This window comes from Bos taurus, chromosome 17, assembly GCF_002263795.3.
Source record: "Bos taurus isolate L1 Dominette 01449 registration number 42190680 breed Hereford chromosome 17, ARS-UCD2.0, whole genome shotgun sequence".
Lineage (NCBI taxonomy): Eukaryota > Metazoa > Chordata > Mammalia > Artiodactyla > Bovidae > Bos > Bos taurus.
The window spans coordinates 17,281,968-17,309,297 of NC_037344.1; the positions used below are offsets into that span (position 1 = coordinate 17,281,968).

Sequence of the window (27,330 nt, forward strand, 5' to 3'; positions counted from 1 at the left end):
TAGCAATTAACCCTTTCTTCTGACTCCTTTCCTTAGGCAGTTACTAATCTATTTTCTGATTCTATGGGTTGCTTATTTAAATGGGGTCATACAATACATGACTTTTTATGACTGACTTCTTTCACTGAGCATAATGTTTTTGAGATTCATCTATCTTGTAACACTTCAGTACTCCATTCTGTTACATTGTTAGATAATCTTCCAGTTTGAATATTCCACATTTTGTTTATCCATTCATCTGTTGATGAACTTTGGGGTTGTTTACACTTTTTTGGCATTAACAACCATCATTATTTGGCTATCATTATCATTCAGTTCAGTTCAGTCACTCAGTAGTGTCCAACTCTTTGCGACCCCATGAATCGCAGCACACCAGGCCTCCCTGTCCATCACCAACTCCCGGAGTTCACTCAGACTCACGTCCATTGAGTCGGTGATGCCATCCAGCCATCTCATCCTCTGTCGTCCCCTTCTCCTCCTGCCCCCAATCCCTCCCAGCATCAGAGTCTTTTCCAATGAGTCAACTCTTTGCATTAAGCATTTATATTCCGAGGTTTTGTTTGGACATCTCTTTTCATTTCTTCTGGGTAGAGGAGTAGAATTGCTGAATCATAGGTAATTCTGTTTTTAACATTTTGAAGAATTGCCCTCCTGTTTTCCAAGCTCATTTTGTATTCCTGCCAGCAGTGTATGAGGATTTCAGTTGTTATTGTCCTCTTTGATTATAGCCATTCTGGTGGGTGTAGAGTGCTGTGTCATGAATTCAGTGTTTCTTAGGCAGACCCATGTAGGTCTATAAATATGTTCTGCAGGAGTTAAGAGTTCTCTCAGAATATACTTTTTAAATAGAAACTCTCTCATGTTGATGGTAGTATAACTATACCCTGGACCATCTGAACGACTGACCATCTCCTAATCAGTACTGCCACACTATTTCATTATTCACATTTACTTGTTTAAAAGTCCACTGGTGCCAAAGAATAAACCCCGAATGTTTAACATGCTAATGGGAAAGAGGAGGGTGTAATTATGTAAATGACATATTTCTGCCAAGAGGCAGTCAAGTAATATTTGTCTTCTACTCATCTCAATTAATCTTATAAGGAACAGAGGTTTTGGAGCCTTTGAATGGAGAAGTGGTTATGTATGTAATTGAATCATCATAGTGTTACATGATGTGTTAGATGATAAATGCAAAAGAACTTCATTCACAGCAGTCAACCTGATTGCAGTAAGTCCTGTATTTATTTGAATTTTCAGCTGTAATTTGTTTTCAGTAAAAGGCTGTCACTTTCAGTTGTGGTAAAATTGTTTTTCTTTTCTTTTTTGGGTGTTTACATATAAATGTATTTTGGCTTTACAGTTATAAAATTTCCAATTGTATGTTTATATACACTTAAGTGACATTATAATAAAAAAGTAACTTGAGCGAACATTTAGGAATCACAATCCTTTTTTTAAAAAAACATGAGTTTGGTGGTCACTTCTGTATCTTTAGGTTTGTGCCATTGGCTCTTTGCTTTTCAAGGCAAGCCTTCAGCTGTAGATGCCTATGGGATTTTGAAGTTTGTAGTAGCACTTGTTGAAAGCATAATTCAAGTAAGTTTGGTAATGATTTGTTTTAAAAACCATCCTAGAAAAGGGTATTAAAGGAGGCCTTATTTCTTGGTAAATATACTTACACTTATTTTTCACGACTTTGTTTTATTTTTACTGATTACTGTCACTTTCACAGATAATCAATATGCGTTTCCAAGGCTTTTGGCTATGTTTGGGTCTTCTTTTCATCTCAGTTAATGCAGAATTTATGGATGATAGTGTTGAGATGGAAGACTTTGATGAAAATTCAGAAGAGACTGATGAACTCTCCTCAGAGGTAAGGTTATTGAGAACCAAGCTATCCATTATTCCTTTACATGATACATAGGGCTGACTAATTTCTTAGGATTCCTTTCAATTGGAATAGCCTTTAGTTTCTAAATAAATAGAAAAAAAAAATTGCCTTTTCCCAGCTGTTTGTTGCTGTGCTTTTTGGGGTGCCCATGTGCTACAGAAGTTTGTGCATGGCGCCTAGCATGGTATTATTACCAGATAAATATGGGAAAGATTTTTATGATCGAACTAGGAGTTCATTACTCGCTAAAGAGGACTAACTACTTTAACCCTTTTCAGATGAAAGGTAGTAATTTTCAGTTCTTCTAAAAGTAGAGAAAATGGTGTTTCTTCATTTCTCTGAGGAAAGAAATGCTGACTAGGAGGATGAATTAGAAAGGAGAGTGATGATGAAATAGGCATTTAGTAAGGCTCCCGCTGTTTTGGTGTCAGCATGAAGATGTGTGTTTTGAGATGGTGACAGGAGTCTGGAAAAGTTTTTAGAGGTTATTGTGTACTCTTGACAATCCGTAAGAACTTTCACATTGAGGAATATTCATATCTAATATTGGGACAATCAAAATTTTTTCAGAAATATTTTTGGTAAGAAAATATGAATTATGGTCTGCTGGCTGCTGTTTAAAGGGCTGAAAGGAATAATACATAGTTTTTTTTAATGTATTTATTTTAATTGGAGAATAATTACTTTACAGTATTGTGAAGGTTATAGCCATACATCAACATGAATTGGCCAAGTTGTTATAAATCTCTTTTTAGAATTTTTTTTTTAATTTGCAAATGCATGTATTGTTTAGCTGTTCAAGGTGAATATTCTTTCTCCTGTTAAGTTTGAAGCTCCGCAAGCTTCAAACTTAAAAATTTAAATTTCTTTAAAATCTGGTTCTGTGATCCATAGAAAGTAAGTAATAATCAAAGTGCTTATGGCTGACTTAAGATACAGCTACTATGAGGGTTTTGGTAGGTTAATACTTTAAAGAAATTGCCAGATACCTGTGACTCTTAACTGTGTGCTGTGCTTAGTCACTCAGTCATGTCTGACTTTTTGTGTATGTGTGTGAGCCCGTGGACTGTAGTCAGCCAGGCTCCTCTGTCCACGGGAATTCTCCAGGCAAGAATACTAGAGTGGGTTGCCATGCCCTCCTCCAGGGGATCTTCCCAACCTAGGGATAGAACCCAGGTCTCCCACATTGCAGATGGATTCTGTACCATCTGAGCCACCATGAAAGCCCAAGAATCCTGGAGTGGGTAGCCTACCCCTTCTGCAGGGGAACTTCCCGACTCAGGAATTGAAGCAAGGTCTCTTGCATTGCAAGGCAGATTCTTTACCAGCTGAACTACCAGGAAAGCCCGTGACTCTTAACTATATTTGATGATAATTTGAAAAGATGGTAAGAAATAGGAGAGAACAATTTTTGATGCTTCTAATTTTATAGCGTGAAAATTGTAGGAATGGTAAAGTATGAATAAAGTATATTGGCCCATTTTTGCCAAAGCATAAAAATATAGAGAACAGTAAAGTTGTAATTCATTAAACTTCATAGGAGGTGGGCAATTTGGGTAGCAGAATCTTGACCCTGTAGAAGTATCTGGGATTTTGTTTAAGTACTGATTTTCCTCCCTTGAATAGAAAGTATGCTATTAGGGAAGGGTAAGGACAGTGAAAGTTGGGTCTTCATTGCTAAGCAGGCTCTTCTCTAGTTGCAGGGTGTGGCTTTCTCATTATAGAGGCTGCTTTTGTTGTGGAGCACGGCTCTAGGGGATGTGGGCTTCGGTAACTGAGGCATGTAGGCTCAGCAGTTGTGGCTCTAAGGCTCTAGAAGTGAAAGTGAAGTCGCTCAGTCGTGTCCAACTCGTAGCAACCCCATGGACTGCAGTCTGCCAGGCTCCTGTGCCCATGGGATTTTCCAGGCAAGAGTACTGGAGTGAGGTGCTATCGCCTTCTCCCTAAGACTCTAGAGCACATGCTTAATAGTTGTGGTTCACATGTGGCGTGTGGGATCTTCCTAGATCAGGGATCAAACCTGTGTCTCCTGCATTGGCAGGTAGATTCTTTACCACTGAGCTACCAGGGAAGCCCAGGAATTAATTTTAAACTAACCTATGTGCTTATTAAATTTTTCATCTTATATGTTTATCATCATGCTATTTCTTTTACTTCTAATAATTTTTATCCCCAAATACTGTCACCTGTTAGAATCCTATCAAGGCCTTGTCCACTGCATTATGAGACCTTGGGTAAGTACTTCCTCCCACCCCTCCTGTGTTAGAGGGAGTCAGTGTATTCTGTTTGCATAGAGTATTTTTTTCCATCATGTATCTCTTATGTTCTGTATGTTATTACCAGTAGGATATAAAGTTTTGAGGAGACCATGTAACCTACTATCTGTTACCTATATGTGCATTCCATACTAGGTTCTTAATTAATGAGATTGTTTAATTAAAGTATTTGTGAAGGTGAATAACTTTAGATTTTTAAAATCTGTTTTCTAGATTAAATATAAGACACCTCAACCTGTAGGAGAAGTGTATTTTACAGAAACTTTTGATAGTGGAAGGCTGGCTGGGTAAGTATTCATTCAGGAGAATTTTTTCCTTGATTTGATTAGCTTTTTTCAAATTATTGGTTGTTAATCTCTGAAAATTGCCTCTACCACAGAACTGTAAAAAAAAAAAAAAAAAAGGTTAATGTTCTAGTTAAGGTAAATTAGCACCTTAACACATTTTCATTATTGATAGAAATGTTTAATTTGAATTGCTGTTTATTTGTACAAAGAATATATATAAATTAAGTATGAATATAAAGTAAAAACTTAGAACATTTATTCATTCCTTAGGACAAATATAAATAGTTTAATTTCAGATGACAAATTCAAGCTAATGTTTCACCCTAAATAATGATAAAGAAAATAAAGATTACTCTCTGTTGATTATTATATTCCATGTAGGTAAGAACTGTCTTTATCTGCCTTTTACCAGTGAAGAACCTGAGGCTTAGTATACCTTACCTATGATCATTGCTGTTGTTTAGTCACTAAGTTCGGAGAAGGCAGTGGCACCCCACTCCAGTACTCTTGCCTGGAAAATCCCATGGATGGAGGAGCCTGGTAGGCTCCAGTCCATGGAGTCGCTGAGTCGGGCACAACTGAGTGACTTCACTTTCACTTTTCACTTTCATGCATTGGAGAAGGAAATGGCAACCCACTCCAGTATTCTTGCCTGGAGAATCCCAGGGACAGAGGAGCCTAGTGGGCTGCCCTCTCTGGGGTCGCACAGAATCGGACACGACTGAGGCGACTTAGCAGCAGCAGCAGCAGTCACTAAATTCTGTCTGACTGTTTTATGACCCCAAAGATTGTAGTCTACCAGACTTCGCCATCTGTGGAATTTCCTAGGCAGGAATACTGGAATGGGTTGCCATTCCCTTCTCCAGGGATCAAACCTGCGTCTTCTGCATTGCAGGCAGTTTCTTTACCACTGAGCTACCAGGGAAGCTCACCTATGATCATACAGCAAATAAATTGCAGATTCCAAATTTAATTTAACTCTAGTTTTGCAAGATAGTTGGGCTTCCCTGATAGCTCAGTTGGTAACGAATCTGCCTGCAATGTAGGAGACCCCCGGATTGATTGTTGGGATGGGAAGAACCACTGGAGAAGGGATAGGCTAATCACTCCAGTATTCTTGGGCTTCCCTTGTAGCTCAGCTGATAGAGAATCTGCCCGCAGTGTGGGAGACCTGGATTCAATCCCTGGGTTGGGAAGATCCCATGGAGAAGGGAAAGGTTACCCACTCCAGTATTCTGGCCTGGAGAATTCCATGGATTATATGGTCCATAGGGTCCCCCACTCCAGTACTCTTGCCTGGAAAATCCCATGGACGGAGGAGCCTGGTAGGCTGCAGTCCATGGGGTCGCTAAGAGTCAGACATGACTGACTAACTTCACTTTCACTTTTCACTCTCATGCATTGGAGAAGGAAATGGCAACCCACTCCAGTATTCTTGCCTGGAGAATCCCAGGGACAGGGGAGCCTGGTGGGCTGCCGTCTCTGGGATTGCACAGAGTCGGACACGACTGAAGCGACTTAGCAGCAGCAGCAGCAGGGTCACAAAGAGTTGGACACGACTGAGCAACTTTCACTTTCTTTGCAAGATAGTATATAGACATCCTTATTTAGCCTCTAGGGTGAAAAGGGACTATTGGATAATCTTTTGTTGTATTTCTGATACACATTGTATCTATAAATTGTTAGTTTTCTTTTAAATGATATATATTTCTTTTGATTTTATTTATAGGTGGGTATTATCAAAAGCAAAGAAAGATGATATAGATGCGGAGATTTCTATATATGATGGTACAGTATTATTTAAATATTCAACATAACAAGGATGACCGAGAGTGCATGCGCTTTTGAGATTATATTTCTGTTAAATATATATATATGGGGCCTCAGGATCCATCCTGCTTCACAATAAATGTTCAGTCTTTTGTCTCCTTTCTAGTATTTCTGGAAGTCCGAGTAATCCATACTTAAGCCACCATCCAGGTTTCTAACTCTTAAACAGTTGAATTTTCTCTCCCTGCAATTAGTCTTTTGCAGGATGTCCCAGGCTACTGCTGTTCTCTACTGTTTCATCTCAAGCGTAGGCCCACTTCAGTTAAGTTGTAACTCATGGCATGATCCTCCTAGCGGGTGCAAGACAGGGGGCGTTTATGAGAGCTACAGGAAATGTGGCTGCTCCTGGAGCCACCGTCTCCAGGCCCATAACGTGTCTCTGATAGGTTATCTTCAGGCTTACCCTTAGAAAGAAAAGTCCTATTAGCAAGGGTCATCTTTTCTTCCTTAACAGGACTCTCCTGGAGTATGATGAAATAATTTCTTCCTCCTGTTAGTCTAAAACCAGTCTCCTCAGTTGTTAAATCGTAAAGCAGGATCGAATTTCCTCTCTCACAGACTACCTAAGATCCATAAGGATGTGATCTCCCATTCAGATCCCAATAGGAGTTACATGAGAATAACAACAGAACAGATAACAGCGTGTGTAGGAGGCCAACTGTCTCCTTCCCTCTCCCTCTCCATAGTGTCTATTAGTGTGAGATACAGATCATGCCTGCGTGTCGTCCATGCTGTGTTCTCCATCCTAGGACATCTGCTTCTCAACTCCAGAAGGAACTCTGCCATACGCACAGCACAAACAACACTGAGTTTAGTCATCTGAATTCATTTAGAAAAGAGAATGATAGAACTGTACCTAAAATAATACCCACAGAAATACATGCCATCAAACAGAATGCTTGACTTAAAACATCTATGTTTAGCTTACTTTACAGTTTTTAGAACAACATTGGGTAGATGTATGCTGTATGTTTTTATTCTAGAAGTATCCACTGATGGAATTTTCCTAAAATTAGGTTATGGTCTATTTTAGAAGTGACTTTAAGTCTGGACAGACTGACTCTTAGTGCTTAAATGGGTGAATTTTCCCTCAGCTTTAAATTAGAACTCAAGCAAGCAAGTGAAAAATGGGCTTACTAACAACACCTAAGTTTGGTCCATAGTCTTATTAAACATAATTATCCACAAAATAATTTTTTAGCATATTAGATTTGGTATGGTTGGTTGACTTTTCAATTTCTTGAAAGCACCTTTGAAAAATACAGAATCTCTTATTAAAGATTCAGGTCCTGAAAGTGGCATTTTGTATATAAATGTTAGCAATGTCTTTTATATAGTGGTTAGTTGAGACCAGTATCAATTTCTTTGCAGGAATATTTAGTATTTATAGTCATTAATAACCGGAGGAGGCGATGGCACCCCACTCCAGTACTCTTGCCTGGAAAATCCCATGGATGGAGGAGCCTGGTGGGCTGCAGTCCATGGGGTCTTGAAGAGTCAGACAGGACTGAGTGACTTCACTTTCACTTTTCACTTTCATGCATTGGAGAAGGAAATGGCAACCCACTCCAGTGTTCTTGCCTGGAGAATCCCAGGGACGGTGGAGCCTGGTGGGCTGCCGTCTATGGGGTCGCACAGAGTCAGACACGACTGAAGCGACTTAGCAGCAGCAACAGTAATTAATCACAGCTTCTGTCAAGTGCCCCTTGAGTAAAACCAATTGTTAGATTTTCAGGAGCAATCTGTGAGAAACATTATGTGCTGGAGAACAGGGTTTGCATTTGAGGGAGACTTATTTAAATTGTCAGATCAAGTTATTAATAAAAATATAGCTGTTTAAATAATCACCAGTTCTTTAAGTGACTAATTTTCAGGCTATCTTATAAAATTGTTTGAATTCTTTTCTAGATTTTACTTAAATCAGAGTTCACATTGCCTGGCCTTGAGTAAAGATTGGTTAATGAAAAGTTACTACTGATTTGAAGTTTGGAAAAACTTCTTGTCCTTGAGGAATAATCACCTTGTCACAGGTTTTCTAAAATTAAAGTAGTACTTTTAGAGAGTACGTTTTCATGGCTGATAAATGTATGCACGTAATTACAAAAGAAAGACAACGTAGTTTTAAAAATTCCTTTACTATCAATATCCTAAAATCCCTAAAGATATAGTTGTTACTTCTTAAAAGAAGGCCTTTGTGATTTGGTCAAGCCAAAGGTTAGTAGTGATAATACAGATGCTCATCAGTGTGAGAAAAGAAAATGAATTCACCTTTTTAAGAAAAGTTTAGTATATCCAAGTTGGGGGACAAAAAGGAAAACAAACCTGAAAAGTTGAAAAAATGAATTTTTGAAAGCCCAAGAAAGTGTGCACAATGATAGACCCCAAAACACCCCTCTCCGACTAGTGAGACTGTTCAGGTTCTTGTCCTGTTGTTTTTTAGAAAGAAAAAAATGTATATAAAGTGCATTGGTAAATTCAGAAGTGCCCATATTTCATGTTGGCACAATTCTGGAAAATAGCCAGTGTTCACTAAATTTTCTTGGAATAGGCAATACATCTAATTTTCAAAACGGGAACGTTTTATACAAACTAATATAAATTAGTTATTTACTGTTTTAAAAGGAGGAAAGTCCAGCCCACAACTTTGAGGCAACAGATGACCCATTCATCTTTGTATTGTATGCATCCCATGATATAATTGCAGGAGCTTCCTGATCTAAAATGGGGACAAGTCCAGCCAGAGAGGGCCTCACTCAGCGTTGCTCTGCTGCGGCCTAGTGCTAATCTAGCTTATAGGACTTTCTTGGCCAAAAGTTCTGAGAACTGATTGGCTTAGCTCAGAAAGAGTAACTGCAATTTGTGTTCTTTGGGCATACAATTTTTAAAATAAAATTTAAATCACTACAATAACTTCTGCAAAGTAAGCAAAGTAGTTGATGACACCATGAATTTCAAAATACATAGACTGAGGCAAATTCATTTTGTGTTAAAGAGGTATTTTGTCTCCTATGTAATTTAAAAATAACTCATTTTAAAAATACAATGAGACCCTATGAGACAAACAAATTCTGTGGTTTCAATGATTACAGTCTTTCAGAGAAATCCAAATTAAGCCAGCTTTGGAGGTCCTTTAATTAAATGCTCTAATATCTGTTGTTTATTAGTGAGTTGGTCAAGAAGTTCATTCGGGTTTTTCCATAAGAGGTTGCAGAAACACCTGAATGTTTTTGGCCAACCCAATAGTTCCCACAATTTTAGGAGAAAAAAGAGAGCAGACATACATACAAGTGCAGGTACTAGTTCCTGATTTAAAATGTGATTTTATTTTTCCAAAATCAGCCTTCACGGAAAAATCTTATTGGTTACCATTTCTGATAATTTTTAAGTCAGTGTTTTTGGTTTTAGTTTAACTTGCTTGCTTTTGTATTTTAGGAAGATGGGAAATAGAAGAATTGAAAGAAAATCGAATACCTGGTGATCGAGGACTGGTGTTGAAATCTAGAGCAAAGCATCATGCAATATCTGCTGTGTTAGCAAAACCCTTCATCTTTGCTGATAAACCTCTGGTAGTTCAGTAAGTTTTATTATGTTTTGAATACTTTTTCTAACATTTATTTTAGTTCTGTATAATTTGGCTTCTGAATATGGGTATAAAAATTCAGATTTCCCTTTCCCATTTCATTTATTTAAATACACGATGTGTGTATACGCACAAACACCCTGAGGTTTTGAATGAAACGGAGACTTGTTGCAAAATTATATTAATATAACATTTGCTATAATATGCAATATTCCACCAGCATAATCTATATAGTGCATATTAAAATCATCATTTTTGTTTGAACTCTTTACTTCAAATTGACTTGCTGTTGAGATATATTAACTTCAATATATTTTAAGTAGAACTATAAATATTGCTGTTGAACCAGTGATAAGATTCAAAGGCAGCAAATTTGTTTTAAAGAGGAAATGCCCTTTTAAAGGTCTGTGTTCTCATAGAGCCTTCCTCTCCCCTCCCTCAAAATATGGCATACACTAGTTTTGTGGTATTGCTTGCATGTGTAACTACTGTAAAATCAAGTATTAATTCCTCAAGCTTGTTTCACCTATACTGGTATAAATCCAAAATAGATCTGTACAAATACAGTTGCAAAACAAATGAAATTCATATTAAAAACAATGAAAAGGAAATGTAGAAATGTTATTTTCTATCTTATATCGGAAGATTGGGCTGTCCAAAGTTAATTACAGCATAAGAAGTACTACTAACTATAAGCTTACTAACTATAAATTTGTTTTAAACTTTTTGTTAGCATGTTAAATATCTGTCTGCGTGGTATAACTAAAATGCCATTTTGTGTTTTAAAAATGTAAAACAATATGGCATTTGGTATAATTGGTTTAATTTTTTGGCTCTGATGCTTTGATTTAGTTGCATTGTTATTTCAAGAAATTTAAAATATCAAATGTCAAAAGAGTATACAACCATTTAAACAAATGAAGAATATTACCATAAGTATTTACTGGGATTTAATATTTGAGCTTGATATTATGGCATTATTCAGAGTTTTGTATTTATTTCTTCTTGAAAATTTGAAAGTAATCTTATTCTGTTGAATTTAGGTGAATATAATTTTCTATTTTAATATTTTGTGGCTTAAATGAAAGGTTAAAGGAAAATAATACAAAATTTAATTTCTCCAGAGTAAAATGAATCAAGTTTGGTATTTTCAGAAAGTATAAATCACTGCTAGGCAAGTAAGTGAAAGATAGTTTACAAGATTGGAAGCAAAGATAGTAAGTCTAAAAAAGTATTAAAGCAATTGTGAACTGAAAAAAGAAAAGGAGAATCAAAAAGAATTGAATAGTGGTCTTTGATATGCTTGAAAACAATTCAAAGAAGGATAATATAAAATGAAATAGTATAGATAAAATAAATTTTGTATTAACTATTATAAATACTATTTATAACTATTATAAATACTATAAAAACTATTATATACTATTTATAACTATTATAAATACTATAAATATAGTATAACTCATAAATATGAACTATTTAAGACATAACTTTAAAACTGCTTTTCCCAAATTATGTACTTATTAATATGCATTATATGGTCATTAGAAACTAAGAATATCTGAACCTTAAAGATAAGGAAGCATATTTGCCCATTAAAGATTTTGAGAGTTCTACATAAAAAACCTGTTCTTAATTTGAACATTGTGTTTCCCAAACATATTTGACCACAGAAGTTTTTTCCACCCTAAACAATAATTACTATTTCATAGGACAGTTTAGAAAATGGCTCTCTAAAGAGAAGAGGGTTAACATATACTCGGCATTTGTCCTCACTTTTCGTGTGATTTAAGATTAGCAGCAAGCAGTCGGTCCAGCTCTATGACTTACATTTCACTGATCCTCGAATTCATTGTGAACTGTTTACACTAGGCACAAGTTAATGATGTGAAAAATCTGAAAGTATGCAGTGTATGAAATAGTGATCAAGTCCATGCATAATAAGATAGCAAAACGTCTTACAGTTATAAAGACAATTTATACAATTGTTATCTCTAGGTCTTTTCACAGAACCCTCAGATCACCTATAATAAAGCTCTAAGAGTCGCAGATATTTACCTTTAGTTCACATTATACACCATTTCTTTTACTTCATGCTCTTCAAAGACGTGTTTCATGAAGGAAAAGTTTATCAGCTACTGCTAAAATAAAAATATTGATAAGGCCTTGAGGAAAACAAACTCCTTGATTTAAGACGTGAAAAAAGAACAAAACAAAACTTTTCTTCTGATCATAACAAGCTAACATTTTTGAGCATTTATTGACCCATCACTGTGCAGGACTACTTCTAGTCAGCATAACAGTCCTTAGAGGTGTAGGTGTGGGCAGTGTTCCCTCATGATAGATGAGCAAATGGAGACCAGAGCTTTAGTAATGTGTCTTGAGCCAGGGCCTACCAAAATCAAGAACAAATCTCAGGTCTTTCTGACTCCAGAGTGCTTGCTTGTAACCACTGTTGTAGAAATCTGGAGAAATAAAGCAGAATACAAAGTAGGGAGGGGAAATCACCCAGCAACTCAGAGATTATCACTTAAAACTTTACTGTATTTTCTCTATTCTTTTCTGTATAAAATGCATATTACTAATTGGGCTCAAACTGTCAAAGTTTTGTATGCTAGTTTTACTTTGTCACTGAAGTCTCTTCAGAAACATTTTAAACTAATTTTTTATTAAAATTATCACTATATCCTGTTACTTCTCTGGTTCTCATCTGCTTTTGCTTTAATTCATTAAAGCAGTCATAACATTTTTGGTTTTCACTGTTTTTCACTTTGATGTCCATTTCCTCATTGACTTTTGTCACACATAATTCACCAATTTACTGAAAATCTCTTCTACATATTGTTCAGTAAGACTGTCTATTGCCTAAACAAGACACCAGAACTTGTGATGAGAATTAGTGTTGTTAAATCCATGAGAAGACTGCCGTGTCAGTTTGCTTTCTTAGCTGTTACACTATATTTCCCCTGCCTCCTGGCTGCTAAGATCTGAAATAGTCCAGGTTTACAAAATCTCTTTGCTGGGGTTATTTAATTAAATGTACAACTTTTTAAACCTGGTTTAGGTGTAGCTGAACTAAAAGACAAATTAGTTATTGAACTGAATAGCTAAGGTCATTTGCAGTTTCCCAGAAACCTGTGCTGTAACTGTGATCCCCATAGTCTTCATTTTTCACTTTATAAAGAGTATGTAGAGTACGTACCTATTTTAACTTGAAGTTTCCTGCTAAAAGTTTTAATCAAAGTATCTTATTCTTAATTAAACAGTTTTGATGAAAAAATTTATTTCAGCAAATTAATTGGCTTTTCTATAGTTGTTTATAGTCATTCTATTTTCAGTATTTTAAGGATGTTCATGGAAAAGGCCTTTCTGCTTGTTCCTCACAGGTTGTGGATGTACTTTGTGTGAGCTTTCTGGTAATGTAAATGTTTGTGTTTAAATGAATTGAGAGTAATACATTAGATTTTGAAGAGCAATTAGTAATTTTTATTTATCAGCAGTATGATTCTTTTTCCCTTCATTTAGATATGAAGTAAATTTTCAAGATGGTATTGATTGTGGAGGTGCATACATTAAACTCCTAGCAGACACTGATGGTTTGAATCTGGTATGATATTTTAATGTTTAAGAAAGCCTTATTAAAGTTAATAAGCATTTCTAAGGAGTAATTGACACAACTGAAATTTTTATTTTCATCTGAAGTCAAAAATAACTTTGGAAATTTTTATCCAAGATGAATTTATATAGCTTTTCCATGTGCCTTCAAGTTTCATACACAGCCGTGTTACTTGATGGCGTCAGTTCTGTAATCTTTAGCAATGTGAAAAAGGTTGCCAAGTCTATAAAATAAAATATAACCTGGTGCTTGTAAATGTCACCGAGAGATCAACTAACAGTTATTTTCTTTACAAAGTAATAATCATAAGTTTGTTTTGTTAGGAGAAGTAAGATAATGGAGCAAAGCAGTAAAACAAAATGGCCAAAGAATCAAATTAAAAAGGCAGATCAGCTCAGGAGTTAGCAGTCTACAAAAATTGACTAACTTAAAAATGTTAAGTTCATAATGAAGCAGGTTATATTAGAACCATTTGAAGTTTGGAGACATTTCTTATAGAATCCTCCCACAGGAGGCTGTGTCAGAATTTCTGCATATAACAAATATAAAACGAATGGGGTGTTAATGGGATATTTGTCAGAACTCCTGGATATGAAACATTAAAGGATTCGTTTACTTAGATAAGGTCAAGGGGAAGCCATTTGTAGCTTATGGTGCAACTCTTAGGCGTTGTGAGGTGACAATCAGCTGAAGGTACGGTGGCAATAATAAAGTCAGATGCCAAGTGGTTTTCTAAACACTGTATCTGGCTAACTCAGTTAATCCTTAGAGAAGCCTTATCAGGTACGTACTATTATTATCCGCATCAGAGGTGATGGAATAGAACTACGGGGAGGTTGGAAGATTTGCTCAGGGCCACACACAGCTGGTTTAAAGGCAACAGTGGGATCTGAACCTCAGTATCTGATGCCAGATCCCATGCTCTTAACCAGTAGGCCATGCCAAATGAATCCATGGGATTTTCCAGACAGGAATACTGGAGTGGGTTGCCATTTCCTTCTCCAGGGGATCCTCCCAACCCAAGGATTGAGCTCAGGTCTCCCGCATTGCAGGCAGACTCTTTACCATCTGAGCCACCAGGGAATCCCGAAGAGAAACGACTAGTGGTAAAACGGGGAGCAAGTCCCTCCCCGTTCTTCACTTTGTGCTTAAAGGGCACCGCTTTCTGGTGTCTTACTGAATAGTACTAGTGCCTAAGTAAGCACTGCAGTCTTCAGTCACAGTACGTTTTTCTCTATGCTTAATTTTCTTAGTAAGATATTAATACAGACCTATATAGAGTGATTAAAGCCTATTATGTTGTTAAAGTGGTTCCAGCTTCTCTCCTCCATCTTCAAAATGGAAGTAGTGTGTGCATTTTAAGAAAAAAAAATTTGTTTTTAAATAAAACTTGTCATTTTTCCACATCCTTTATTGTCAATGTGTCAACTAACTCTTTGGTGAATTAGCATTTAATACATTTTTGTGAACTCTACCCAATGGGGTAGAATAGAGAAATTCATTAAATATTTCAATTCTGGACTAATCCTAATACTCATCTCTCTTTGAAGGAAAATTTCTATGATAAAACATCCTATACCATTATGTTTGGGCCAGATAAATGTGGAGAAGATTATAAACTTCATTTTATCTTCAGACATAAACATCCCAAAACTGGAGTTTTTGAAGAAAAACATGCCAAACCTCCAGATGTAGACCTTAAAAGGTTCTTCACAGACAGGAAGACTCATCTTTATACCCTTGGTATATCCTTTTAATTCATTCATTAATTTAAAAGTATTTGCTGACTACCAGTATTTTCACGGCAAGTGCTTTGGGAGAAGCAAGCAAGGCTCTTCTGTTAAGGATTTATCTTTTTAGGAAAATCAGACACACATACTTACAGCACAGGCAGAAAGGAAAGCGCCATATGAGATACAGTTAAGAGCTCAAAAGCAATACTGCTTTCAGTTAAGAAACTTCGGGAAAACCTGGGGAAGGTGATTCTATTTGACCTAATCTTAAGTTTAGGTATACCATGTGGAACATAGGAGAGGAAAGGGATATTTTGGGTACCCTGACATTAGCAATGCTGACAGAATAGAAAACCGGAAAATAAGGTTAAAGAGGGAGAAATCCTTAACATTAGACTTTATTCTATAGGCAGTTGTCATCGTTGGGTCCTGCCTGGGTGGTAGTTAAAGGGAAGGCATTCAGCAACCATCTGTTAACATACTTAGCTTTACTTTTGCCGCTAGGAGTTTGAGTGTACATTGACTGGGAGAAACATTATATTATATATAATGTTTGAGTGTACATTGACTGGGAGAAACATTATATTATATATAACGTTTGAGTGTACATTGACTGGGAGAAACATTATATAGGATAGTTTCTCCTCTTTCCAGGAGTTTCTCCTCATCCAGTACAGATGGTTAGGTACTATGATTTCTTAAAATCCAAGCATGTCAGAACCTAACAGGACAACTCCATCCAAGACTAACATGTATCAACTTTCTTCCTCAAAACTGCAGTTACAGAAACATTCCTTTTTGTCTGCCAAGGCAGAGACCAATTTTATTTTTAATGTTAATATCAAAGACCTTTCTCTGAAATTGGAAAATAGTACTGGACATTTGGGGGAATGTAAGGTAAACTCTTAAAACATAGAAATAATGAGAAATTATAACTAGAACAGAAAAAAAATGAATTTTAATTAGACCTTGTATAAACCTAGTCAAAACCAATATGATAGTATATATATCAGGACACAATTCGACTTTCAGGAATTTTTCCAAAGGAAATAATCCAGAAGGAAGAAAATGACCTGTGTGTGAAAATATACTGTAAATTGCAAGCAGCTCAAACATTGCAGTAGTGGTTTTCTTTCTATGCAGTACAATACAAAAAGATAACTATGAAAATGTTCAGCTTATAATATTAAAATGGGGGAAGAAAGAAAAGTTGGAGGCGCATTCTGATGGCCACTAGACAAATTATGCAAACAAAACCAAAAGCTTAGAGAAGTCTTAACTTTTATTAATCACCTGATAGGCACCATGCTCTGTGCTAGGCTCTTTGTTTAGAACAGTCATGTGAGGTGAGCAGTTTTTATTTTGCCTTAATTTAAGTAACTTGCCCTAGGAAACAAAAGTAATTGGTAGAGCTGGAATTAAAATTCAAGCAAATTCTTAAAACATTTGCTTTTCTTACTAGGATACACAAAAAGTTTGTTGTGCTAGGATTATCCACTTTTAAAGGAATTTTTTCCTTTTAAAAAACCTTTCTGTATTATATTTTCATAACATTATTCTGTAGTTGTTCTAAGAACCTTACAGACTCCCTTAAAAAGAGTTTATAATCCAGTGCCTTTTGTGGTGAATTCATTTAGAATATTTAAAGCCGTTTTCTAAACGGTAAGTTTTTTGGCTAAAGATTTTTGACAAAGATGTCAAAGTGATGTAATTGTCATGTGCTTTTTTTGGATTTACTGTAATTTTAAAATACTTGAGTTGCAAAATTGAGTCAGAAAATACTCTTTCAGGTTTTTTTCTTGAGAAATGCCTTTTTTGAATTAGAAAGAGTCTAGTACATTTTTGCATTTAAGATCTTATTATTGTTAGTTGTGCTTTTTTCCTTTGTGTACTAATATAGTTTTATAGTCTCAGCTGTAATAGAAAATGGTGGAGAAAAAAAGAGAAGGGGGGAAACACTGAGTCTTCATTTGCATTATTTGAATTTGTATATAAATTGCAATATTTGATGTTGAAATAAACAATTTGGCATTGTTGTGACTGAAAACCTCTGGAGATTACTTCAGTAATGTTTTTTCAGAAAGTGGTTGTCTACATGGCTAGTTAAGTCAGGATCATCCTGACATTTATTGACAGCTCCTACTTCCTTACTGGGCTTCCCAGGTTGTTCAGCTGGTGAAGAATCAGCCTGCAATGCAGGAGGCCCAGGTTCTATCCCTGGGTGGGGAAGATCCCTTGGAGAAGGAAGCTCCTTCCTACTCCAGAGTGAATCAGACACGACTTAGCAGCTAAACCACCACTGCCACCACCACCTCCTTAACTTACTTTACTAAAAGCAAATGTTAAGCTATTACTTTTTATCTACCATTCTTTCCAAAGATAAAAATTGTGCTCAGTGACTCCCCACCCCATGTTTATAGAAGGGGGAGAGAGCTTTCCTTTTGTTTTTATAATCACGGGAGTCCTTATGAAACTTCTGATGTGGTAACTTTTAAAGAGCTAGAGTTTACCTCGAAACAACATACCAAAGCATGAGCTGGAGTGTTTTCAATCATCCTTAAGATATTTTACACTACAATGTAGGAATCAATGAATTTGAAATGCCAATGAGTTTTATAGATTTCTAGATCATAGGAGTGTGTGAATGTTAAACTCCTGGTTTTGGTGTCTAGATTAAGGTTATATAGAAGGATGTCCTTGTTTATAGGAAATGTACATTAAAACATTCAGGGATGATACGAATGAGGTCAATAACTTACTCTCAAGTAATTCAAGAAAAAGTGAAGTTCTTTATATGTACTTGCAACTTTTAAAGTTTGAGGTCGTTTCAAAAAATTATTGTAAAATAGTGAAGATTGGGTTGTATTCTGTAACTATAAAAGACTAAAGCTGAATGGTTATGTGAGTCCTAAATTGAGTCAGCAATTGGGTATTTTTTTATTTGAGAAGTAATGGAGCATTTTATTAAATTTTTATTATTAAAATTTTATGTTTGGTTTTAGAAAACATTATATCTAGTGATTTTTGCATATTTTGATTTAATACTTTGTTAATTCCTCTATTCTGCTTGAGAGAAAATTTTACCCATGAAGTTTAGGGTAGTTTTTTTATTTAGAAGATTATCTTTAACACGTCTATCATGATAAGTGTAATATGTTTAAATTGGTCCTCAGTGATGAATCCAGATGACACATTTGAAGTATTAATTGATCAGATAGTTGTAAACAAAGGAAGCCTACTAGAGGATGTGGTTCCTCCTATCAATCCTCCCAAAGAAATTGAAGATCCCACTGATGAAAAACCTGATGATTGGGATGAAAGAGCAAAAATCCCTGATGCTTCTGCTGTCAAACCAGAAGACTGGTAAGCAAAGAATTCAGTAGCAAAGCATTGTTTGGCACAAAGTAATAAAATGTAACATACAAGTGACGTTTACAACCAATGAAACATATTCTTTTAAACATCAGAAATACTTATTTTTGACTTTTAAGAGAAATACTTCTCTGAAATGGATTTTTGCACTTCCTACCTTTTAATTATCTTAATTTTCATTTTAATTAATGTTGTTCCCTTTTCATATATATATATATAAATATATATAATGTATACTTCCAACATGCATATTTTATTTTGTATTCTTTCAGTGCTGTGGGGAAAAGAATACCATGAGTCTAAAGCAGCAGCGCTTTAATTTCTATTCCCGGTTTGATCTTATGTATGTGTGTGCATATTTTACATAGTTGTGGTCGTTGCAGTTAATGATGAGTTGGCTTTAAATAGCCATATCCTCAGCATCTTATAAAACTATATGGGATGCGCTTGTCTTCCCAGGAGACACTAGTTACATTACATTACATTAAATAATCTGCTTGCGAAGGCAAAAGACGCAAGAGACAGAAATTCGACCCCTGGATTGGGACGATGCTCTGGAGAAGGAAATAGCGACCCACTCCAGTCTTCTGCCTGGGAAATCCCCTGGACAGAGGAGCCTGGTGGGCTCCAGTCCGTGTAGTTGCAGCAGAGTCAGACATGGTGAGCACACGTGCAGCAGCAGCAGGATGCAAACACCGCCTTTCACGCTGGGGCTTGTCATAATTGTTTTAGTAGACAGCAGAAGTTTTAAATTTTTATGAAGTCCGGTTTGTCAGTATTTGATAATTCATGGTTTTTGCATCTTCCTAAGATATTATGCCTAAATGTGACAAAGATTTTTTGTTTTCTAGACAAATAATTTTGACTAAAACTCTGTTTGAAGTTTGTTATTACATGTAGTGTGAGATATAAATCAAGATTAATTTTCAAAAATATGGATGTCTGATTGTTCTACTCTTGGCATCCATTTGATGTCCATATTGATATCCCCTCTTTCTTTTCTGCATCAGGTTTTTTCTTGATACGTTTAGCTACAGGTTTATCAATTTTATTGAGCTGTTTGGAGGACGGGCTTTGGTTTTAGTTTCTGTTGGCATTTTTTCTATTCTTACTTTGGACTTAATTTGCTTCCCTTTTCTGCTTTTTTAAGGTAGAAAATAATTTCGGATAGAAGCAGCTATAAATTTTCTCTCAGCACTGCTTTTACTATGTTCCACAAATATCTACTATTTCTGAGAACATTCATTCATACTGTTTTATAATTTCCCTAGTGATTTCTTTTTTGATTCACATATTTTTTAAAGTGTTACTTTGTTGTCAATTATTTATGGATTTTCCAGATATAATTTTCACTTTAACTCCCAATATAATTCTGTTATTGTCAGAAAACATTTACAAATGTCACTTACATCAGCTTGGTTGCTAGTGTTGTTCTAAAGCCTTTGTATTCTTAATGGTTTTCAGCCTGTTCTCTTATTGGGAAGAGAAAATAAGTCTTCAGCTATGATTGTAGCTCTGTCTTTATCTCCTTTGAGTTCTATTTGTTTTGTTTTGTGTAATTTGAAGGTCTAGATCACTAGATCAATTCACAGTGTTTCATGACCTCTTGAGGAACTGAGCTTTTTATTATTATGAACTGTTCTTCTTTATAAATTCATAATTACTCTGTCTTGGAATCTACTTGGTCTGATACTAGATCAGCACTCCCATTTCTTTTAATCATAGTTCCACTGAATATTATTTTCCATTATTTACCTGTAACCTGTATGTTGTTGTTATTCAGTTGCTAAGTTGTATCTGACTCTTTGTGACCCCATGGACTGTGGCATGCCAGGCTTCCGGGTCCTTCACTATCCCCCGGAGTTTGCCCAAACTCACGTCCATTGAGTCGATGATGCCATCCAGCCATCTCATCCTCTGACACCCCCTTCTCCTCCTGCCTTTCCGTCTTTCTCAACATCAGGGTCTTTTCCAGTGAGTCGGCTCTTCACATCAGGTGGCCAAAATATTGGAGCTTCAGCATCAGTCCTTCCAATGATATTCAGGGTTGATTTCCTTTAGAATGGATGGGTTTGATCTCTTTGCTATTCAAGGGACTCTGAACTATCTTCTCCAACACCACAGTTCAAAAGCATCAATTCTTCGGCGCTCAGCTTTCTTTATGGTTCAGCTCTCACATCCATACATGACTACTGGAAAAACCATAGTTTTGACTATGGAGGCAAAGTCATGTCTCTGCTTTTTAATATGCTGTCTAGGTTGGTCATGGCTTTTCTTCCAAGGAGCAAGCATCTTTTAATTTCATGGCTACAGTCACTGTCCATGGTGATTTCAGAACCCAAGAAAAGAAAACTTGCCACTGTTTCCACTTTTCCCCTACCTATTTGCCATGAAGTGATGGGACTGGATGCCTTGATCTTAGTTTTTTGAATGTTGAGTTTCAAGCCAGCTTTTTCACTCTCCTCTTTTATCCTCATCAAGAGGCTCTTTAGTTCCTCTTTGCTTTCTGCCATTAAAGTATCATCTGCATGTCTTAGGTTGCTGTTATTTCTCCTGTAATCTTGATTCCAGCTTGTGATTCTTCCAGTATGGCATTTCACATGATGTATTCTGCATATCAGTTAAATAAACAGGGTGACAATATACAGCCTTTGATGTACTCTTTTCCCAATTTTGAACCAGTCCATTGTTCCATGTCCAGTTCTACTTCTTGACCTGCAAAGAGGTTTCTGAGGAGGCAGGTAAAGTGGTCTGGTATTGCCATCTCTTTCAGAATTTTCCACAGATTGTTGTGATCCACACAGTCAAAGGCTTTAGCATAGTCACTGAAGTGGAAGTAGAAGGTTTTCTGGAGCTCTCCTGCTTTTTCTGTGATTCAGTGGATGTTGGCAGTTTGATTTCTGGTTCCTTTGCTTTTTATAAATCCAGTTGGTACATCTGGAAGTTTTCGATTCATGTATTGTATAGCCTACCTTGAAGGATTTTGAGCATTACCTGTATATGCCTTTATTTTTCAGGTAATTTTCTTGTAGTCAACTGCATTTGGGTCTTGCCTTTTAATTGGAATGTTTTAAATCATCTACATTTAATGCAGTTATTGATACACTTAGATATAAACCTGCTGTCTTGCTGTTTGTTTTCTCTTTGTCCCATATAGTTTGTGGCTTTTTATAAAATTTTTTTCCTGACTATCTTTGAATTGAGTTAGTTTTTTGAGCCTTCTGTTTTTTCTTTCTATTGGCCTTCTGGCTTTTCCTCTGTAGTCTGTTGTTTTACTGGTTGCTCTAGGTTTTGCAGTGCACGTCTTAAACGTATTTCAGTCTCAGTTCAGTCACTCAGTTGTGTCCGACTCTTTACGACCCCATGAACCGCAGCACGCCAGGCCTCCCTGTCCATCACCAACTCCCGGAGTCCACCCAAACCCATGTCCATCGAGTCGGTGATGCCATCCAGCCATCTCATCCTCTGTCGTCCCCTTCTTCTCCTGCCCTCAATCTTTCCCAGCATCAGGGTCTTTTCCAATGAGTCAGCTCTTCACATCAGGTGGCCAAAGTATTGGAGATCTCCAGTAGCATATTGGGCACCTACTAACCTGGGGAGTTCCTCTTTCAGTATCCTATCATTTTGCCTTTTCATACTGTTCATGGGATTCTCAAGGCAAGAATACTGAAGTGTTTGCCATTCCTTTCTCCAGTGGACCACATTCTGTCAGACCTCTCCACCATGACCCCCCCCCCTCCCGTCTTGGGTGGCCCCACACGGCATGGCTTAGTTTCATTGAGTTAGACAAGGCTGTGGTCCATGCGATCAGATTGGTTAGTTGTCTGTGATTGTGGTTTCTGCCCTCTGATGCCCTCTCTCAGCGCCTCCCGTCTTACTTGGGTTTCTCTTACCTTGGACGTGGGGTATCTCTTCACGGCTGCTCCAGCAAAGCGCAGCCGCTGCTCGTTACCCTGGATGCAGGCAGCTGCGAGGGTGCACAAGCACGGCCAAGAGGAGCTACCCCACGTCAGCCTACTCTCAAGTAATGTTATACTGCTAATGGGTAACACTTGGCCACTCTTTCTCTAAGTATTTGTGTATGCCTCCCCATCTCTTTTGAGGAGATGCCACTGAAAAATGTGTTAGACTGCTTTACGGTTGTTAAACAAGTCACTGAGGATCTATTCATTGTTGTAGACCAGTTTTGCTCTGTGTACCTCACTTGGGAAAGTGTCTATTCCTCTTCAAGTTCTTGTTGTTTGTAAGCATTGAGGTTACCACCTATTGAAAGCACAGAATGTTGCTCCTGGAAAACCAAGTGTTACCTTGTTAACTTTTGTAAATAAAGAGGGATACTGGTTAGCAATGAAAATGTCTTTACCTTCAGGAAAATAGTATAAGAGGGAAGTAACTTGTGCAAAATAGGAATAACAGTACCTTTAAAAAAAAGTAGTCACTTACCAGTGTATCACTTCCATGAATTCATGGTGTCAGAAAAGATAGGACTATATTCGTATGTGTGTAGTTTCTAACTGCTTCGTATTTGTCTGCCTATAAAGAGTAAGGATGGGACATAGGTTTGCCCTTAAAGAGAAAAACTGTATATACCAGTCTCATTATGATGGGTGAAATCTGTGAGAATTTGTTTTATAAAGTACTAAAAGACCCTTAAATTTTAAACTCAGGTTACTCTGAGCCCTAAGAGACCTTCAGATAATATTGATATCAGGAAAGTACAAGTCTTGCCATGTGTACAGTTGATTATTTCAGTTTTGTTACTCAGTCTTCACATATATAAATTATTTCAGTCTATTATTCAAGTTTTGTTTGGAAAAGCATAATGTAAATTCTAGATAAAATTCCTGCTTTTCTGAAAGATGAAAATTATATTAGTAATTCTATTCTGTACTTACTGTGACTATGTTTATATACTTTGGAGCTTACTTTCTAAATGTTATTTTTTAAATGAAAATATAAAAATTACCAGAATATGGGGAGTTAAAAAAAATAATATTGGAGTAGGGAAGACCTTTCCAAATACAGCATAAAATTGAAGGATCATAAAGGAAAATATTAATAAATTTCAGCTACATGAAAATAAATTATTTTTCTGTGACAAAAAAACCCACCATAAACTACATAAAAATGCATGAGAAACTGGAAAAAATTTTTAATTCATATAGTTGACAACTAATTTCTTACTAATTTCTAATATATTCCAGGATATTAATTGTAGCATTATTTGTTATAGTAAGTTTTGGGAAACACTAAATATCCTAGAGAATAGATAAATTATTATTTATTCACAAAGTAGAAAACTATGAAACTGTTAAGAATAAAGCAGATATATATTTATATAAAACAGAGCTCCTAGAACAGTCTTGACATGTATTAGTCTTTCTGTATATATTTATTGATGAATGGTTTCTTTTTAATTTTAATAATATATTTTATTTAACTCAATAGAGCCAAAATATTATTACTTCAACAAATAATATAAAAAGATGAATGAGTTTTTAAGTGAACTAAAACAAAGTCTAACATATTCTGTAGTTCAGTTCAGTTCAGTCGCTCAGTCGTGTCTAACCCTTTGTGACCCCGTGAATCGCAGCACGCCAGGCCTCCCTGTCCATCACCAACCCCCGGAGTTCACCCAAACTCATGTCCATTGAGTCAGTGATGCCATCCAGCCATCTCATCCTCTGTCGTCTCCTTCTTCTCCCACCTTCAATCTTTCCCAGCATCAGGGTCTTTTTAACTGAGTCAGCTCTTTGCATCAGGTGGCCAAAGTAGTGGAGTTTCACCTTCAACATCAGTCCTTCCAGCACTGATCTTTAGGATGGACTGGTTGGATCTCCTTGCATTCCAAGGGACTCTCAAGAGTCTTCTCCAACACCACAGTTCAAAAGCATCAATTCTTCGGTGCTCAGCTTTCTTTATAGTCCAACTCTCACGTGCATACATGACTACCTTACATGACTCTTCTCTCTCCTTGCTATTCTTTGGAACTCTGCATTTAAATAGGCATACCTTTCCTTTACTCCTTTGCTTTTTGCTTCGCTTCTCTTCACAGTTATTTGTAAGGCCTCCTCAGACAGCCATTTTGCTTTTTTGCATTTCTTTTTCTTGGGGGTGGTCTTGATCCCTGCCTCCTGTACAATGTCAGGAACCTTCGTCAATCAGGCACTTTGTCTATCAGATCTAGTCCCTTAAATCTATTTGTCACTTCCACTGTATAATCATAAGGGATTTGATTTAGGTCATACCTGAATGGTCTAGTGGTTTTCCCTACTTTCTTCAATTTAAATCTGAATTTGGCAATAAGGAGTTCATGATCAGAGCCACAGTCAGCTCCTGGTCTTGTTTTTGCTGACTGTAGAGAGCTTCTCCATCTTTGGCTGCAAAGAATATAATCAATCTGATTTCAGTGTTGACCATCTGGTGATGTCCATGTGTAGAGTCTTCTCTTGTGTTGTTGGAAGAGGGTGTTTGCTATGATCAGTGCATTCTCTTGGCAAATGCACTGCTTCATTCTGTATTCCAAGGCCAAATTTGCCTGTTACTCCAGGTGTTTCTTGACTTCGTACTTTTGCATTCCAGTCCCCTATAATGATAAAGACATCTTTTTTGGGTGTTAGTTCTAAAAGGTCTTGTAGGTCTTCATAGAACCATTTAACTTCAGCTTCTTCAGCATTACTGATCGGGGCATAGACTTGGATTACCATGATATTGAATGGTTTGCCTTAGAAACGAACACAGATCATTCTGTCGTTTTTGAGATTGCATCCAAGTAACTGCATTTCGGACTCTCTTGTTGACTGTGATGGCTACTCCATTTCTTCTAAGGGATTCTTGCCCACAGTAGTAGATATAATGGTCATCTGAGTTAAATTCACTCATTCCAGTCCATTTTAGTTTACTGATTCCTAAAATGTTGACGTTCACTCTTGCCACCACAGTTAAAAAGCATCAGTTCTTCGGTGCTCAGCTTTCTTTATAGTCCAACCCTCACATGCATACATGACCACTGGAAAAACCATAGTCTTGACTAGACGACCTTTGTTGGCAAAGTAATGTCTCTGCTTTTTAATAGGCTGTCTAGGTTGGTCATAACTTTCCTTCCAAGGAGTTAATGTCTTTTTATTTCATGGCTGCAATCACCATCTGCAGTGATTTTGGAGCCCCCCAAAATAAAGTCTGACACTGTTTCTACTGTTTCTCCATCTATTTGCCATGAAGTAATGGGACTGGGTGCCATGGTCTTAGTTTTCTGAATGTTGAGCTTTAAGCCAACTTTTTCACTCTCCTCTTTCACTTTCATCAAGTGGCTCTTTAGTTCCTCTTCACTTTCTGCCATAAGGGTGGTGTCATCTGCATATCTGAGGTTATTGATATTTCTCCCAGCAATCTTGATTCCAGCTTGTGCTTCTTCCAGCCCAGCATTTCTCATGATGTACTCTGCATAGAAGTTAAATAAGCAGGGTGACAATATACAGCCTTGACGTACTCCTTTTCCTATTTGGAACCAGTCTGTTGTTTAATGTCCAGTTCTAACTGTTGCTTCCTGACCTGCATACAGATTTCTCAAGAGGCAGGTCAGGTGGTCTGGTATTGCCATCTCTATAAGAATTTTCCACAGTTTATTGTGATCCACACTGTCAAAGGCTTTGGCATAGTCAATAAAGAGAAATAGATGTTTTTCTGAAACTCTTCTTGCTTTTTTGATGATCCAGCGGATGTTGGCAATTTGATCTCTGGTTCCTCTGCCTTTTCTAAAACCAGCTTGACCATCTAGAAGTTCACAGTTCACATGTTGTTAAAGCCTGGCTTGGAGAATTTTGAGCATTACTTTACTAGCGTATGAGATGAGTGCAATTGTACGGTAGTTTGAGCATTCTTTGGCATTGCCTTTCTTAGGGATTGGAATGCAAACTGACCTTTTCCAGTCCTGTGGCCACTGCTGAGTTTTCCAAATTTGCTAGCGTATTGACTGCAGCACTTTCATGGCATCATCTTTTAGGATTTGAAATAGCTCAACTGGAATTCCATCACCTCCACTAGCTTTGTTCATAATGATGCTTCCTAAGGCCCGCTTGACTTAACATTTCAGGATGTCTGGCTCTAGGTGAGTGATCACACCATGGTGATTATCTGAGTCATGAAGATCTTTTTTGTGTAGTTCTTCTGTGTATTCTTGCCATCTCTTCTTAATATCTTCTGCTTCTGTTAGTTCCCTGCCATTTCTGTCCTTTATTGCGCCCATCTTTGCATGAAATGTTCCCTTGGTATCTCTAATTTTCTTAAAGAGATCTCTAGTCTTTCCCATTCTATTGTTTACCTCTATTTCTTTCCACTTATCACTGAGGAAGGCTTTCTTATCTCTCCTTGCTATTCTTTGGAATTCTGCATTCAAATAGGTATATCTTTCCTTTTCTCCTTTACTTTTGCTTCTCTTCTTTTCACAGAGGTAGGAAGTGCCTATTGGTACCTTCTGAATTCTGTAACTTGAATTTTTAACTGTTTGAATAATTAGTAATTAGCATAAAATACTGTATTTACAGGGATGAAAGTGAACCTCCCCAAATAGTAGATTCAAGTGCTGTTAAACCTGATGGCTGGCTTGATAATGAACCGGAATTTATTCCTGATCCTAATGCTGAGAAACCCTTTGACTGGTAAGCATTCTTCACCTTCAGATGTCAGTTTCTTGTTTCTTCCATGTTCTTTCATTACCATTGATATGACTGACAAGAGAGTCTT

At 36.8% G+C, this 27,330-nt stretch overlaps 1 protein-coding gene across 3 annotated transcripts in view; it reads left to right on the forward strand.

Annotated features, from left to right (window-relative positions):
* Nucleotides 1-27,330, forward strand: part of CLGN (calmegin) — a 45,083-nt gene that overhangs the window by 9,712 nt on the left and 8,041 nt on the right. For all 3 annotated transcript variants that reach the window (NM_001034205.2, XM_024977040.2, XM_024977039.2), the window contains exons 2-9: nucleotides 1,736-1,876; nucleotides 4,384-4,457; nucleotides 6,187-6,245; nucleotides 9,720-9,861; nucleotides 13,393-13,474; nucleotides 15,034-15,226; nucleotides 18,390-18,579; nucleotides 27,132-27,245. In NM_001034205.2, the coding sequence (NP_001029377.1) occupies nucleotides 1,745-1,876; nucleotides 4,384-4,457; nucleotides 6,187-6,245; nucleotides 9,720-9,861; nucleotides 13,393-13,474; nucleotides 15,034-15,226; nucleotides 18,390-18,579; nucleotides 27,132-27,245 (986 nt within the window). In that variant the 5' untranslated portion in view covers nucleotides 1,736-1,744. The remainder of the gene's footprint in view (nucleotides 1-1,735; nucleotides 1,877-4,383; nucleotides 4,458-6,186; nucleotides 6,246-9,719; nucleotides 9,862-13,392; nucleotides 13,475-15,033; nucleotides 15,227-18,389; nucleotides 18,580-27,131; nucleotides 27,246-27,330) is intronic.